Source organism: Hippichthys cyanospilos, chromosome 14 (genome assembly GCF_059441005.1).
Source record: "Hippichthys cyanospilos isolate Australia breed blue-spotted pipefish chromosome 14, RoL_Hcya_1.0, whole genome shotgun sequence".
NCBI lineage: Eukaryota > Metazoa > Chordata > Actinopteri > Syngnathiformes > Syngnathidae > Hippichthys > Hippichthys cyanospilos.
In genome coordinates this window covers 2083345-2100102 of record NC_142382.1, presented here as the reverse complement: position 1 = coordinate 2100102, position 16758 = coordinate 2083345, and the positions used below count along the sequence as shown (strand labels likewise).

The following is a 16758-nucleotide window of genomic DNA, read 5'->3' as shown; positions in this document are numbered from 1 at the left end:
TTCCTTTTTACGTCATCACCCCGGGACGCCTCCCTTCCAGCGTTTACAGTAGTACAGTAAGAGAAGATGGTTCCCATTTTTAAAACGTTAACAACCCATAATTTTGTGATAATTTCATAAGGGTTTTTAAAATATTTTTACGGGGTTTGGAGGTAAACACTTTGCTTTGATCATTTCATGTACAAATTCTGAATGTGAGTTAAAAGCCTGTCGTTTTCATACCCTTAATAGTTTCCGAGATATTCAGTGTAAAAATGCACCCAAGAACATTGCAAGCTGTATATTAAAATAAATATACTTTTTTGTATCACCAAAGTGAGAAATCAATCTCCCGACAGAGAGAGAGGGAGCGAGATCGCGTGATCACATGACGCAGACGTCATTGCTTCCAACCGTATTCTTACCGCTGTTGGCGTTACCTGACAGGCGGCTAACCAAACAAGCTAACGGCATTAAGCTAGTTGGCGCTAAGCTAGTCCCTCCTTCCACATCCGGCCATTCGATCCGGGATAGCAGGCGAAAGCATCCGGTGCCTGGATGCGTCTCCCGCGGGGAGAATGGCGGCCACACGAACGCTCTGAAACCCCACCGCCGTGTCATCTTTTGGGCCATCATCATGTGTTAATTTGCTCGACTTGGACGTCCATTGGCTTTGCGGTGACAAGACGGTAGCCAGGGGTTTTTGTCGCGTGCTGGACGGACGGCGGCGGCAGCGAGTCCTCTCCCCCGTCTCTCGCCACAGCCGGAGGATGCTGAGGTTGTTCAGCGCTCTGGTTCTAGTCGGACTGGCGGTGGCGTGCCTCACCTCCTGGGTGCTGGACAGCTACGACACCACTTGGCACCCGAAACGGAGCGTCCCCGACCGAGACGGGAACGATCGGGGAGGTTCGCCTCCGTTTCCCGGGGACCGCTTGGATAACATTTTCTGGTTTATACAGGTGGGATTCTTTGGATTTCTCGGTCGCTTACATTTCGTTCATCCATCCATATCAATTCCGATTCAAATCAACCCTAACTGAGCCAGAAGGAGGGGGAAAAAAATCAACACCACCAAGCAAAAACGAAACGAAAAATGTACAGTAGAACCCCGCATATTCGCGGATTGTTGAGGGTGAAACATCCTCTTCGAAAACTCACCTATTCTCTTTTTTGTTTTTCTTTTTCCGTGCGCCATCTTGAGATTTAAATGATTTTTTTCTTGAACTATCTCATTAACCTGCAATTAGGGTTATCCAATAGCACTTTTTTTCCCCTAGACTGGTCTAAGTACAAGGATTGACTATTTGAGTACTCACAGATACCTCCTAGTACTTTTGACATGTCAAATTTCATTAAAAAACGAAATTGTATATTAAGACAATGCTTTCAATTACATATGATGTGATTTGTCAATTTATCAAACTGTCATTGTTTTGCCTCTAAAGGGATACTCCATTGATTGAGCCATTTTCTATTAAAAAAAACACAAAAAAGGAACAAGTTATGTCCGCACTTAATTTTATTACCCAATAAAGTCACATTTACAATGAATACTTTTAAAAACTCATACTGCTGTCGACCAAAAAGGACCTTCTGAAATCTCAGCATATGACCAATCACAGTTCTGCTTGTGACTGTCACATGACCAACAGTGATGGCACGGGTAATATTATTTTCTGTTGAAAAAAAGTGGAAAAATGTTTCAATGGGGCTAATCTAATTATAAAATTAATTGTAGACTCAATTAAAATGATCTTACGGCTGAAAATGGTTCAATAAGTCGACTATCACTTGAAATGTCTGGCAGGTATCAGCAGCCTTTTTTTTCTTTTAAATATTGATTGCTGATATCAGCAGCTTCCCATGAGTCCACGAAATGCCAGAAAACCACAGAGAAAGTCCAGACGATATTTGAACCTTGAATTCGCGATTTAGATGTGCTACCCGCTAGTCCACCGTGCTTCCCCTGACTGAAAATAATCAATTTCACTCCCCCAAGTTGTTTTATCTGAGCTCTTAGAGACATAAATGGGTCAGCGAGCACAGAAAGTGTTTCATTGTCGGAGAAATGTTGTTCGACTTTCCCCTTTTGCGCAACGACAACAAAAAAATGCTGCTCATCAAAAACTTCCCAGTATCAGTTCCAGGTTTACGGTTACCACGGAACTTATCATTGTGACCCTCACTTAAAACAACACAAAGAAAAACAACTCGGTTGTATTTCTTCTTTGAACCGCATAGTGAATTTCAGCTTTACAGATTCCACGCTTGCTCTTCCAGATATCCGACATCCACATCAGCCGCTTCCACGACCCCAGGCGGATTCCAGACTTTGAAAAATTCTGCACCAGCACTATCGACGTGATCAAGCCGTCGCTTGTGCTTGCGACAGGTAACAGTTTGAATTAAAAAAAAAAAAAAAACATAGAACTTCATTATCAATTCTAATGGATGTCTTCTTTTGTTCTTCTGTTCCTCCAGGGGACTTGACGGACGCCAAGACGGAGAGTAAAGTGGGCTCCCTCCAGCACGAAGTGGAATGGCAGGCCTACCACAACATCCTCAAGAAGTCCGGCGTGATGGAGCGCACGCGCTGGATCGACATCCGTGGAAATCATGGTAACACGCACATCTTTTTTTTTTTTCCTTCATTCACTGCTAGCCCAGCAAAAAATTTCTCTCGTCTATAACCATCAATGAGTTCAATTTGACTGATGGATTTTGAAAAACCCTAAATAATAACCCTAACCCTAAATGTGTGATTATTTTTCTCGGGGTGTTTATTTCCCCTGCATTTTTTCTTCAAGCAATAAATGAATTAAATTCATCATTATCTACCACTCAGTCGTAACGGTCACAAAATCAATACTATGCATTGGCCCTAAAATAGAAGGTCGGATGACAAGTGACTCATTTGCATAAGACAGGTCCACACCTAAAAACCCAGTTATTAAAAGTAAAAATACTATATGCCTCCTTTAAAAATCCTCAACAGTTGTTTTGCGAAAGTGGCCGAGATGCAATTTTAGCCCCAAGACGGGAAACGCTCGAGCTGCTCCTCCTTGTCTTGTGCTTGAAAGTGAAACCAGATCTTCTCGCACAAATGAGGACGAGCCATCCTGTCCTTTTATTTCCCAATTAGGATTGATGTCTTGGCGGTAATGTGAGCTTGTCTCATTTATGGAATGAAAAATGTCTCGTGTATTACAAGGCCCCCGCGCCAGCCCCCCCCCCCCCAGTCCTAGCCATCAGACGCTGTTTTAGTTTTGATTAAATGCCCCCAAAGGAAATACTACATTGATGAAGGATCATGTTGTTTATTAGCAAATGCAATTCCGGAAAAATGTGCAATGACAGAAATTTATATTCAAATTGAGCCCTCAATACCACTTTTTTCAGACCGATACCAGTACAAGTACGTAACAAGTAGTCACAATGAAAATACCACTAACAATTTTGATAAATGAAATGTTCCCAAACACACAATAACAGATCATTTGAAACAAAGACCTATATATTCCAATATAGAATATTTCCTTCAAATTTGATGAGCTTAACAGCATTTTTTGATTCTTCCAATACAGGAAAGTTGGATAGGATATCTTTATTGTCATTACACCCATACAATTACAAGTCAACGATGTTCAGTAAGACTCCAACGATCTTAGAGATACACAAAAACAATAACTAAAGGGGAGACAAAACACAATGAGGGAAGAAAACAAATCTTCTGCCATTTCCCTAGTATGGGACATAGCATAAGCCTGAAAATATGTCATTTCTTATAATATTTAAGTAATAATTTGTAACCAGTATCGCCTGCCATTGCGAGTACTGATACTTTGAAATTGGGCCAGCTTTCAAGCCAATATTTATTTTCTTTTTTTCAGATGCCTTCAACATCATGTCGTTGGACAGTGTCAACAACTATTACCGGTTGGTAGGAACATTTTGCACACAATATGTGCGCAAGGTGCTAAATTGTGTATTGATTGAGCATCAATTAGAGCAGGGTCACCGTCGGAAGAAACATGGAGACCATGTTCAATGTCGGACATTTTTTTTTTTTTGCATGTTCTTTAGGAAATACTCGGCCAATCGGAAAGTGGGCTCCTTCCATTACGTGCACAACACGTCTTTCGGGAACTACTCGTTTGTTTGCGTTGACGCCACGCTGACCCCGGGACCCAAAAGGCCCTACAATTTCTTCGGGATTCTCAATCAGGTGGGTCATAGCAGTCCACATGAAATGCATCAAATATGCATTTTATATTTGCTCTGTTTTTCATTTTGATTCACATTACAAGAGAAAATCAACATTTTTTTTCACGTTCTTCTAGGCTCCATATTTTAGATGCGCTCGTTTTTATAGTGAACGACAACTAGTGAAGTAAAACTAAAACTGGACAGAAAAAAAAAAATCGTTAACAAATTACCAATGCTTTAAAAAAAAATCTTGCACTCGATAAGTGTCATATACGGCACTATAGTTTGAAAAAAATAAACTTAAATCAAATGAGACATTTGGTAAACAATAAAAACTAATACAAATAAACACAAAGTAATCACAAACCACTTCAAACAATATCCAAAACATATCAAAACAAAATATAAACTAACTGTAATGACCAAGTCATGCTATTTTAACTTTATGGTGTATGTGAGATTTTAGCAGGGTTTCTGCAGGTATCAGGAAATCTAATGCCATGACAGTATATTTTTCTTTTCGAAATTAAGACAGGAAAAGAAGTTTTCTTTTTGAGAGCAAATGAACTGGAACATGAAGCAACGTATTAATTCTAAATTGTGTTATAGTGGCTCTGTTTTATTTTGTTTTTTTACACATGCACATTGACATTGGTGACTCCCATTTTTTTGCGGTAGAAATCAAACAGATGTTGTTACACAATCTAGCTTTTGGGGGTTGCTGAATAAAATTAGTGTCAAAGATTATTGAATCAGACGCGTTGGGCACAGCAGTTCCGTTCCCAAATGCTTTGACATTGATGTTGTGCTTAATACAGTAAAACAAGAAGTAAATAATTTTGTACTGTTAACTAACAAACGAAGTTTTTGTGCAGACTCAGATTGATATGCTGGAGGCATTTCGGGTGGAGAGTCTTAAAAGCAACCAGTCGGTGTGGTTCGGCCACTACACCACCTCCACCATCGTGTCGCCATCTCCAGGCGTGCGGGATTTGATGAGGTGAGCGGCCATTTTGAAAAGCTTCGTCTTTACGAGCGCAGTTAGCGACCGTGGGTTTCTGGCGCGTTTTAGGTCGGCCGTGGCTTACCTGTGCGGCCACCTGCACACGCTGGGCGGCCTGATGCCCGTCATGCACAGTCGGCATCCCCGGGGCACCCTGGAACTGGAGCTGGGCGACTGGATGGACAACCGCAGGTTGTCTCTCGCTCGTCATCAAAAATGCGAAATATAAAGGTGATGCAACCTAAGCGAGAAGTGTCTCCTCCATGCAGGTACAGGGTTCTTGCTTTTGACCACGACCTGCTTAGTTTTTCTGACCTGAGGTTTGAAAATTGGCCGGCGGTGGTCATCACCAACCCCAAGGACGCGCAGTACCTCCATCCGGGCCTGGAACCTTTGGACCGCATACGGAGGTCCACGCACATCAGGTTGTGCATCTTTACATGACACCCGATAAGTCATTCAGACTTGAATTCTTTTGGAAATGTGCTTTTTCCGTTTCTAATACTTCATGGCGGAATGTCATCCATCCCAACAGGATTCTGGCATTCTCCGTGGCCGCCATCACAGTGGTGCGCGTCAGCGTGGACGGCAAGGTGTTGGGCGATTGTCATCATGCCGGCGGCCCCCTCCATGTGCTCCCGTGGGACACGTCGCAGTATCTCACCGGTTTACACACCCTCAGGGTCGAAGTGGAGGTCGGTCAACTTCACACCTGACGTAAAGGAACTACAGTACATGTGAAACGATAAAAGTTAGCGAATTAAAACAAAATGTGGACAATATTTGGAAAATATATCAATAAGTTAGAGAAAATTTATGCTGGGAAAAATGTAAATACAAGAAAATATAACAAGGTATAACTATAAGAATATTAAAATATTTGGCAAAAAAAAATCAAGATGAATAGTTTTTTTAACGTTATTTTATTTGATAAGTTTTATTCCTTTGTTTAATGTTTATATTTCTTGATTGCGGAGCCAGGACTCGATGGGGCGCCAAGTCGTGCGGGAGCAGCACTTTTCGCTGGCCGGGGACAGCGTGGCGCCAAGCTTCGGCTTCGCGCAGTCCTTCATCCTGCTGACGGATCATTACGTGGTTGGCCGGGCGCTCTTCGTGATCACCATGTTGCTCAATTTAGGCTCGCTACTGGCTTTCAGATTCATGCGCCGCTTCCCGACCGCTCGAGGTAAGAACCCGGAGCTCCGCGTCGAGCGCCGCGCACGCGCTTGATCGAACGTACGCCGTTAGCAGGGTGGACCTCGCAAGCTTGCGTGTCGCTGCGGCTGGTCAGCAAGGTGGATTCCTTCTTCTACTCCCTGCTGCTCTTCAACCTGTGCACCGCTTTAGGTGAGTCAACCCATTTCTGCTAGACAACAATGCCTTGGTACACTTTTATTTTGAAGTACATTCCGGCAAACTGGCGGCTGACTTGACTCATCGTCAATGTCCACAACGCCACGTCGTCCTGAAATCTAGTTCATTGCCAATTATGCAAATCAAGGATGATTAAAACAATAGTTACGCTGACATTGGCAACAAGCGCCGTATATTACAGTAATTATTGTCATATTGATATAAATCAGTACCTGGGTTTGAATGTTAACACTCTTAAAAAAAAATAAACACAAAAACATATCTTTGGGCGTGGCTGCATTAATAGCATCCCGCGCGGACGCTAAGGTTCTGATGTTAACGTTAGCATTGTGCATGTACCTCCCGTCAGGCCCGTGGTTCATCGGCGAGCTAATCGATGGTTACAACGGCGCCTGTTTTGCCTTCGGGGTGTTCATCAACGGACACTTCCTGGAGGGCAGCCTCACTTATGTGGTGGGCGTCATTCAGGTGAGTCAGGATTCAAACCCTGAATCGCATCAATACGCTGTATTACCGATTGTAAATGTGTTTTTTTTAAATATATATATATATATATATATATATATATATATATATATATATAATATATATGTGTGTGTGTGTGTGTGTGTATATATGTATCATTTGCTTTTTTTACTGACGGGTGCTCCTCGTATGGTCGCAGCTCTTCTTCTTCAACATGCCGCTTACCCTGTACATTTGCTGGAGCCTCCAGCAGCGTTGCCGTGGCAACACCTTCCGCTCACTGCTGCTGCGCCCGGGCTGCCGCTGGCGGTGCCTGGTCATTCACCTGCTCATGCTGCTGCTGCTGGCCTGGCAGGCCCACTCGTGCTACTTCCTGTTCCAGACCTACGGCTTTTTGGCCTTCCTGCTTTCGCCCGTGCGCACCTGGGCGCTGGGACTGGGCCTGATGCTGGTCTACCGCGCCTGGACCTGCCCCGTGCCCCCCTGGAGCGCGCTGGTGGGCGGAGGCAACGGCAAGAGCGTCTCGCCGTCCTCCTGACAGTAAATCGCCACTCGCCGCATTCGCCGTTCACCCGCGTATTATTTACCGCATTATGCATGTGTTCCAATGTAAAGCACCGGTGAGCACACTTCTGGGCCGTGGTGTACACCAGTGGTTCTCAAACTAGAGTCTCTGGACCCTTGGGAAACTGGAAGTTGAGGGTTCTGCTATGTGCGCTGGTGCCTTGACGTACAAGTTCCATTCCAGCCAACTTTTAACAGCCCAAAAAAAGCGGTTCTTTTGTAATTCATTCATTCACTGCCATTTACGGCTATGTACGTCAAACGAGAAAGGCGGTGAACAAATGAACTCTTTCACTTCGCCTTTGACAGTTTAAAGGTCAAAGATCCATTTTAACCGGGCTAGCTATAGTAAGTAGTACACTTAAAAATCGTTCAATAGAATGTGAAAAATGAAACTATTTGCCACAACTTATTGCTTCAGTTAAATTCATTATGCTGCTCCTTCTGATTTTCTCGCTTTGGCCACCGCCGGCAGTATAAGAGTCATTCAGATACAAATGAAGATTCATCATTAACGAACTCAACGAGCTACAATAATAGGCAATTTTGACAATAAAAAAACCTAAAAAAGATAAAACGAAACTAAAAGATGTGGATAAGGTCGGCGTGTATTTACTTGTGCACTGGCGGTGGGGGAAGGTGTTGGGGAAGTACCAATTACTCCTGTCGTTATAAACGCACTTCAAGCCGTTTTCCTGTGCATGGGCGGCGCCGGTCGAGAGCGCAGAAAAAGCAAAGTGCTTAGAAATGAATCAGTGAAGAAAAATAACTGAGAATGTTTAGGGCAGTGCTTCTCAAATAGTGGGACGGGCCCCCCTGGGGGGTGTGGCCAGGTGATGCCTGGAGGGGTTGCGGATCGCCCCATGGAAAAGGCTTTGTTTTTGTCATGTGAAGTGTAATTGCAATAAAGTAAGAATTTTTATCTTTTTTTTTTTCCAGTTTCAGGGACTTTGATGCACTTGTTTTTTTCTGTTTTAGACTAAGCTGTAACCCATATAAACGCTGTAAAAAATTGCAGTTGTTAAAAGTTGATTTTTATTGCTTTTTTTCTCTCGTTAATGTGAAAAAGGATACAGGTTTAGGTATACTTAAACAATTTTTATAGATAATCTTATTTATAGTCAGCGTGTCAAGGTTTTCCCTCCTGGGGGGGGCTTGGCAAAATATAATTGAGAAGCACTGGTTTAGGATGAGAAATTAACACTGGAACATGATTAAAAGCTCCAAAAAGTTGACCTTTAAGGTTTTTAGAAGGAAAAAAAAAGTTTGAGAAGCCCTGGTGTACATGAATGGAAAACGGGGGGAACGGGGGGTGAAGCAGTCACACGAGCTGCTGTGATTTGTTTACTTCTGCACTTTGTTTTTCAAAGTGTTGCCTTCTCATCGCCACTGCCAAACTTCTTGAAATTACAAATGCATCTACTTGCAGCCTCATAAAGCCGCATATTTACGGGGTTTCAGAAATCTTGTCAGTGTTTCATAACGTCATTTGAAACTAAATCAGTGAGTCGTGCAGAGAAAAAAAATTAGGGTCATTTCAAACTAGTTTTTTTTATAGTGTTACATAAAAATTGTACATTATGTTCATTAAAAATAAAATTTGTTTCAAAGTAAATGAAAATTACAATTCATTAGACTAGATTTTCTGGTATTTTTACAAAAGCGCATGTGCATAAATCGTCTGAGTGTTATGAATTAAGTACGTCGGATTAGAATTTGAGAAAAATTTCGGTTCATTGACGATTCAAAAATGTCTTCAATGATAGAAATGAAAAAAAACATGCTTAGGGCATCTTCAAAATTCCCCCAAAATTTATGTTAAATTTTTCAAAAATCAATAGACTTAAAAAAAAAAAAAAATCTAGACTCTTTTCCCCCCCATTGAATGCATACAGTTGAAGAATTAAAAAAAAATCTTATTCAAGCTCAAATGCTCACAGTCTATGCAGTAATGTTTTTTTTTTTTGACTTGCATTATATTCTCCCGTAAATGTTGCATGGCCCTCGGCAAACAAAACAAACGTCAGCTAGCGATGCGTTCAATGGCGCTCGGCGGAATCGCTTCTTCAAGGTTTTTGCGTCGTCATATCAACACTGAACTGTTGGCATTCTCAGGAACGCGAGTGTTTGGACACAATCAAATCCCACCTAGTATTTCAGGACATTTTTTTATAATCCGCAGTAGCGTTGAACAAAAATAACACAACGGCCACGGGAAATCAAGGCTTTAAATAGTGGGGAAAAAAATGAATGTGATATAGCTGTGAAATGAACATCTATGACTTTTTTTTTTTAAATATGATTTACGATGATATTGTGTGAAATCCTTTTACCACCACGATAAAACATCCCGTTAAAGGAATTATTTATGATTTTTTTGATATTGTGTGATTTCCCTTCAATTCTTGTTTCCCCGCATCTCACACAGGGAAAAACAAAAATCTTGTGCTGCAAACGAAAAAAAAAAAAGCACAGCTCCCCTATCTAATGTCATTCAGCAAAACATGTTTTGCTGCTTTTTTTTTTTTTATTATGTGTCATGCGATGTTTCCCTAAACACTATTATTTCACTGTCTCCAGCACTGGGGTAAAAGGGAACATTCCTGCTGCCAAAAAAATGTAGATCATTTAATAATAGTGTTTTATGTCTTTATATGGGACTGGATAAAATATAAATTGCAGAAAAAAGGCTCTTAAAGAAGGTGATGGCCTCATAATCGATTCCCTCGTTTCACTGCATCCCGCACTGGATAAAAGGTGTGATAAAACAAATATATATACATCTATTTATTCTTCATAGTACCCCAGTTTCACTGCATCTGGCACTAAGTTGTAAAACAGTGGTGTCAAACATACGGCCCGCGGGCCAGAGCCTGGCCCGCAAACAGGCTTATTCCGGCCCGCGAGAGGATTTTGTAAAGTACAAAAATGAGCGTATTCGTTAAATAAAAAAAACTTGAAATGTTTTTTGATTAATAGTAATGTTAATGTTTGATGATTAATAGTGATGTTGTGCTTGTACTATTTTGGAAAGTATAAAAAAAAAGAATAATAAATTTGAAGTTGTTGTTTAAAAGCTATATAAATAATTACCATGATTTGATTGATCTGGACCACTTGGGAGTGGATTTTCGTCTATGCGGACCGCCAACTAAAACGGGTTTGACACCCCTGTAAATGTAAACCACCCCAAGAAGGGAAGAAAAAAAAAAGTTTAATGCCATTGCAAAAGTTTAAGGATTTATTTTGATGGTTTCCCTGCTCTACCCTCCATTTTACTGCATCTGGCACTGGGTTACAAAAAAAAAGGATGTAAAAACCCCATTTGTGAATTATGGTATCATGTGATTCCCTTCAGCACCCCCCCCCCCTTTTTTTGACACCCCCGAAATGACACACACACACACAACAATGGTTAAGATACAAGAGGTGTACCTAATAAAATGCCCGTGGAGATATAGAACTGAGCAAAGTTACATTTCCTGTATTTCACAATCCCATTTATAAGCACGCTTGCATTACACGACGCCATTTATAAGCACGCGTGTAAGTGTCCCATGAAGGATTGACGGGCGCCCACTTATGACATCATCATCATGCGGCTGTGTCTATTGTACTGTATTGTGGAGGTCACATGACTACATAATTTGCAACGTTCACTCACAAAAAAAAAAAAAATGAATGAGGAGGGTGTTCTGAATGGAAAAAGGGAGCAACCACTTTTTTTATGAATGGTTTATAGTGCTGTGGATTAAAAATGTTCAATACAGTTGATGATGTCATCGTGTTACTCATTGTCTCAATTCAGTGGGAGATTCGCACGATTTGCTTGCCCAGGTTTCCGCCTTTCATCATAGAGCAGAAGGCAACTGCAAGAGGAAATGAGAACACAATTTACAATTTTGAAAATGTTACAAAAGGGTTAAAAAAAAAACATACCTCCCATATTTTCAATGCCGTTCTCGATCGTTTCTAGCACCTGAGGAAAAAAAATGTAAAATACGTACATGACAATTTGGAGGGGAAAATTGCATTTCTCATAGGACAATTTAAAAAAGTTTTCCTGATTGTATTTAGCTTCTGACCCACTTCATAACGGAGGGCAAATACCAGCCTTGTTTTTCCAGTATCGTGGTCTCGCTGCTGATACCAGCCACCGATACTTAAATGGAAAGTATTAATTTTGCCATTTTCAGCAGTTAAATTGTTTTTTTTTAAATAATAAATTTCATTATTTTCAGTGTACAATTGATACTTTTACAAACACATTTTGCCATCATCCGAAAAAGGCGTCACATGTGCTTGAAGGCTGACGTAACGACCAATCACAGCTCAGCGTGACTGTCACATGACCGATATGTGAGTCTTGATTGGTCATGATGGCCACAGATGTCGTTTTCAGTCGAGTTAGCTTTCTAATTAACCAGGACAAAATGTGAACTTTTTACCACTGAAAATGACTAAATAAGTAGTACTTATTTAATACTTTGACCATTTTTGGGTTATTATCTGCCACATCATTCTTGCAGTATTTTAGTCAAGGGATGAGACACTCCTGCTAGCGTGATAATTAAGTGGTCGTGCCATGTTGAACTTTGAAATCTTGTCACCATCTGGGTGAAATTTCAGCTTCCTGTTGTCTTCTTCAAAGGATTGGACAAATTACCGGACAAGGGTTAAGAGAAAGAAAATGCGACAACAAGTCCTCCCTGGCAGTAGTTGGCGCTATACTGCGGCAGACTGACACATCCGCAAACATTGTTTTCGTTGAATGAAATTTTATATCGTAAAAGTATCGCCACTTGATATCTGTTAGTTCATTGTTTTTGTTTTGTTTTTTTCACACACATTTTGTTTCCTCGTGGAAAATACTTAAATGCGGTAAGTATCAAATTCACCTTTACTTGTCCGGAGGCGACCAAGCGAGCGAGTTGGCATAGTGCGTCTTGGGCTTGGTTCATGTAATTTAGCACCATGAAGCGTTCTCTGGTGATATTCTTCCTGCGCAGGTTCTCCTGCGTTTCCTGGCTGAGGGGCGGCGGGTACGGCACGTCCTCGTTGTACTGCGAGATCTGACCGCACAGGATGACGTGGCCGCCCTCGTTCATCTGAGGGTGGACAAGGCAAGCGGTGAGCGTTACCTTGGTATGATGAAACTTTGTTGGCAAATTTCAATATTTATGCAAAATGTATGTCAGGTTTACACACAGTTACGATTTTTTTCAATTCAAAAACATGCCGAGTTGACGAGCTTTATGATAAATTATGACCAGTTCATGACCAGTTCATTGTAAACTAGTTTTTTCAAAGTGATTACAAAAAATATGGATCAAGTTTATGGCTACAAAGCATTTTAAAATCACATCTTTTAAGTTTTCATCAATATTTGGGAAAAATAGAGGTGTTTGCTTACGTAAATATCAAAAAGATGAATTTTACAATGATCTAAAATATTTTCGCAAAGATTGAAACTTATCGCGCTTGATTGTAAACAATGAAAATGTAAAATCTTGAAAACATTGAAGACAATCTTGTTTTCAATGACATCAACATGCAATAACGTTTTTGTGAATGTTTAAAACTACACACAGTTCACGTAAACATTGAAATGTGACAATCTGTATTTTACTATACTGTATATACACTGAAAAATTTGTAATACGGTTTTGTCAACATTTATGAAAACTGGAGCTGTCAATGAGCCTGACGTACGTTTTTTGTATACATCAAAACGACGGTTTTTGTAAACCTATAAAACAACGTAGTCAATTTTGTGAACATTGAAGACAATCATGTTTTCAATTAACGTGCAATAACTTTGTAAATTACTTTTGTGTATGCATAAATTGGCATATATTTTTATAGAAAATTTAAGAAAATTGGAGTTGTCAATGAAATTAACGAACATTTTTTGTAACCACGTTTTGATGGCGAGAACAATTTAATCAATGTTTTTCATTTGTAATAAAAATGATTTGATATTTAATCTTGACATTTTATGTAGACATTGAAACATGATCAAGAGCCAAAAAAAAAGTATGAATTTGACTCTAACTTGCAGTATTTGCATCATTAGCAACATTAGCATCTTTCATACCTGCGCGATGACAGCGTCGCTGACGTCTCCTCCCACGTTGTCAAAATAGACGTCAATGCCGTCGGGACACTTCTCCCGCAGCCCCGTGGCCACGTCCTGCCGCCGATAGTTGATGGCCCCGGAAAAGCCCAAAACGTCCACTAGCGCCTCGCACTTCTCTTCGGAGCCGCAGATTCCGACAACCCTGAAGAAGCCGTTAGTTTTATTTTGTCATCAATGAACCTGACGTCCGTATTTGGAAACGCAATTGACATTAGTTGACGAACTTAACACACGCTATCTTGTAAATGTTGAAAATAATGTTAAAAATAACTTGCCGTCCATTTTTTTTTTTATTTTGACGAATTTCAACTTCCTTTGTTATGTACAAAAACAAATAACGACAATGTTAAATCATCACCTGGAGCAACCGTCCAATCGGCCGATCTGTCCGGCCACGGAGCCGCAAGCCCCGGCGGCGCCGCTGACCACCAGCGTCTGATTGGCTCCTTTGATCACGTGACCCTTCTCTCTGATGCCCAGCAGTGCCGTGAGGCCTGTCATGCCCACCGCGCCCAGGAAGTAGGAAAGATGGCCGTCCACCGACGACGGATTCACCTGGAATCAGGAAGAATCGTCATTAAAATTGAGTACAATGCACACGATAACGTTTGAAATATAAATGTAATAAATATAGCATCATATGTAATATGTAGTATGATTAATATTATGAATACTGTACAGTATAACTAAAAAATGAAGCGATACTGGTATATAAAACATCTAAATTTACATTCATCCATTTTCATCAGTTTTTAATTCATAATTTAAATGATTATTTTACTATATACATTTTGATCTAGAGGTAATTAGTTTGTTTTACCCTAGTGCACACACTTTGCAAACTATACACTATTGTGTACACACACAATATATGTATTTTTTCCAACCTTTTGTAGGATGCTTCCTTTCACCACAGCATGGGTCTGCCAAGGCCAAGTGAAGGACGTAACCACGTCCCCCTCTCCAAAGGCGTCATGGCGGCTGGATTGGACCACGCCCACCCCGCCGCCGTCCACGCTCTCCGACAGCTTCCAAGGCGACAGATAGTCTGCACCGCTGTCTTCATTCATCCTGCATCTCTGCATTGCACGCGCCGCATGTTAATAAGGCTCACCGTGATGTCGCAATCTGGAAAATTATGGTAACTAACACATTTTAGCAGATAATTTGAGAATCGTTTACTTGGTGGGGTAAAATTTGCAGAGTGGGAAGAAACTGAACGCCAAAGGGAATATAATTTGTTCTGGGACCCTGTTTGCAAACTACAGTCATTAAAACACAATCAGTGCCTTTGCAACACATCAATTGTCACCGTGACGCAGCGAAATCAGGCAGTCGTACATTTTCTAGTCACATGTTCTTTACCATGTAAGGATCAACGGAGAGGTAAAGCGTTCGAACAAGCACCTCCTCCTCTCCCAAACCCGTTGCAAGAGTTGCCTCCTCCAGGCGGAAATTTGCAGGATCTGGCACCCCATTTGACCCTCGAGAAGCATTAGCGAAAACAAACATTTTAGTTCCCCAGAAAATGTGAAGTTTCCGCTTACAAAAGTCAACTTTCTCAACGAACCTGGTCTGGAGTCGAGAACTACTTTCTTCACCAGCATCCTTGAAATCGCTAAAACTAAAACGTTACAGTGAAGGTGCTTGCTTGCACAAAGTTCAAAGTGAAATGTGCTCGTACTCACACATCCGGTTTCGCTGACGTTTAAGTAACGACTATTTTATCTCCAATTAAAACATATATAAAAGCTTACAATGAAAAATAAATATTTTTTAAATATTACAATTCATAATTAAAAAAGTATATGGTATGCTTTTAAAATGAATAACGTTTCGCGAGGCGCCATCAAGGGCGAAAGTGCGACGTCAACTTTTAGTAGCAGTTAACTGTCTTGTAATTTGTGTGTCTTTGCAAGCAAGCGTCGCCCTCCTACAGTTAGTCCACCGAGTATCGATGTTCATGGGCTGTCTTTCATCGGTTTACCGTATACGTGGATTAAAACACTACTTCCATGTGCGCGGATTAAATTTCTACCGATATGGTAGAAAATTATCACCGTATGAATTGGGTTAGTTGTCACACAAAAGGACAGCTCCCGGAGAAGTGAGTGACGCCTTGTGGAGGAATTTGTCATGACAGACTTTCATTTTCGCAGCTGTAGCACATTGTGGAATTGTGCTCAAGCAAAGTCGCGGAACGAGCCAAACAAAGAAACTGTAAGTACTTTTTGTTTTTATTTATTTAAAAGGTGTATTTTTAAAGCACGTTTTCTATTTTCCCTGCCGTTCGAGCTGCTAGCTTGAAGCGAACGGTCCAAACGACCCCGTTACGCGCATGCGCCGTGACACACAAACGCTCTGCCAAAATGTCAACAAGTGACGTCTTGTGGAGGAATTTATCACAAAAGATAATCGTCGAGCAAGTTTAGCGCTTCATCGAGTGGTTTGTGGAGAGTCGTTGTACAAATGAAAATCCAGTTCAAAATACTGATGTATGTTTTTGTCTGTTTTTTGAGTTGTTTCCCGAAGAATACCAGCTCGACCAAAACATCCCAATTTGCGCATGCGCGGTGACAAAATACAAAATGTCACAATTCCCACGGAATCGATGCGAACGCACACTTTGAAGCTACGTTATGCCTAAAAGGTCATCGGGTAGAGATGTCATTAGCTCAATTTTTATGAATAATCATAAAACTTTATTGCTCATTATTTGATGATGCACATTTTTCTGCAGGCTTCTCAACCCTTTTAGATTGGATACTCCCTGTGATTTTATTTTCATAATCATAAAAGTTTTGTGATTTAGTAAAAAGAAGACTTAGAACAGATTTATCACACTTATCTCTTGGTGTGTTCTAGTTCACAAGTGCAGAAGCTCACTTAACATTTGTTTTGTTGATGCCTCATCTGCAAAATTGTAATCACTAATGACAATGCACATCTGTATAAATCCTAACAAAATTAAAACTATGAAAAGTTTTGAAAAGGAGTCGCTACTGTATAACAATGTAATTTTCATGTT

The 16758-nt window shown here is 40.7% G+C and overlaps 3 protein-coding genes across 8 annotated transcripts in view; 2 read left to right on the top strand and 1 right to left on the bottom strand.

The window, feature by feature from the left end:
• The first annotated feature begins 34 nt into the window (after nucleotides 1-34).
• tmem62 (transmembrane protein 62) lies at nucleotides 35-11365 on the top strand. 2 transcript variants are annotated; one of them, XM_088433951.1, is made up of 13 exons: nucleotides 35-938; nucleotides 2260-2371; nucleotides 2461-2598; nucleotides 3870-3915; nucleotides 4063-4204; nucleotides 5061-5185; nucleotides 5258-5380; nucleotides 5458-5613; nucleotides 5724-5883; nucleotides 6170-6374; nucleotides 6440-6535; nucleotides 6912-7030; nucleotides 7227-11365. In XM_088433951.1, exons 1-13 carry the CDS (start codon nucleotides 750-752, stop codon nucleotides 7563-7565), a joined length of 1950 nt encoding a protein of 649 aa, XP_088290077.1. In that variant the 5' UTR covers nucleotides 35-749; the 3' UTR covers nucleotides 7566-11365. The 2 variants fall into 2 exon arrangements, with proteins under 2 accessions (XP_088290077.1, XP_088290076.1); XM_088433950.1 differs by having other exon boundaries at nucleotides 6437-6535.
• On the bottom strand, nucleotides 10819-15855 carry ptgr2 (prostaglandin reductase 2). Of its 4 annotated transcripts, none has more exons than XM_088433953.1 (8): nucleotides 15301-15688; nucleotides 15138-15214; nucleotides 14618-14809; nucleotides 14089-14285; nucleotides 13689-13872; nucleotides 12490-12699; nucleotides 11531-11570; nucleotides 10819-11460 (listed from the first exon to the last, which is right to left on the bottom strand). In XM_088433953.1, exons 1-8 carry the CDS (start codon nucleotides 15335-15337, stop codon nucleotides 11396-11398), a joined length of 1002 nt encoding a protein of 333 aa, XP_088290079.1. In that variant the 5' UTR covers nucleotides 15338-15688; the 3' UTR covers nucleotides 10819-11395. The 4 variants fall into 4 exon arrangements, with proteins under 4 accessions (XP_088290079.1, XP_088290078.1, XP_088290080.1 ...); XM_088433952.1 differs by having other exon boundaries at nucleotides 15096-15214; nucleotides 15301-15685; XM_088433954.1 differs by having other exon boundaries at nucleotides 15072-15214; nucleotides 15301-15332.
• Nucleotides 15642-16758, top strand: part of mideasb (mitotic deacetylase associated SANT domain protein b) — a 17115-nt gene continuing 15998 nt past the window's right edge. For both annotated transcript variants that reach the window (XM_088433949.1, XM_088433948.1), the window contains exon 1: nucleotides 15642-15950. The gene's annotated coding sequence lies outside the window, so the exon portion shown is untranslated. The remainder of the gene's footprint in view (nucleotides 15951-16758) is intronic.

Coding starts and splice junctions, on each gene's coding strand:
- ptgr2 (XM_088433952.1), bottom strand. CDS start 15,337: ATGCTGGTGAAGAAAGTAGTTCTCGACTCCAGACCAG. Junction 13,873..14,088: donor CGATTGGACGGTTGCTCCAG/GTGATGATTTAA, acceptor CGGCTTCTTCAG/GGTTGTCGGAATCTGCGGCT. Junction 11,461..11,530: donor CGGCATTGAAAATATGGGAG/GTATGTTTTTTT, acceptor TTCCTCTTGCAG/TTGCCTTCTGCTCTATGATG.
- tmem62 (XM_088433950.1), top strand. CDS start 750: ATGCTGAGGTTGTTCAGCGCTCTGGTTCTAGTCGGACTGGCGGTGGCG. Junction 2,372..2,460: donor GTCGCTTGTGCTTGCGACAG/GTAACAGTTTGA, acceptor CTGTTCCTCCAG/GGGACTTGACGGACGCCAAG. Junction 5,186..5,257: donor GGCGTGCGGGATTTGATGAG/GTGAGCGGCCAT, acceptor GGCGCGTTTTAG/GTCGGCCGTGGCTTACCTGT.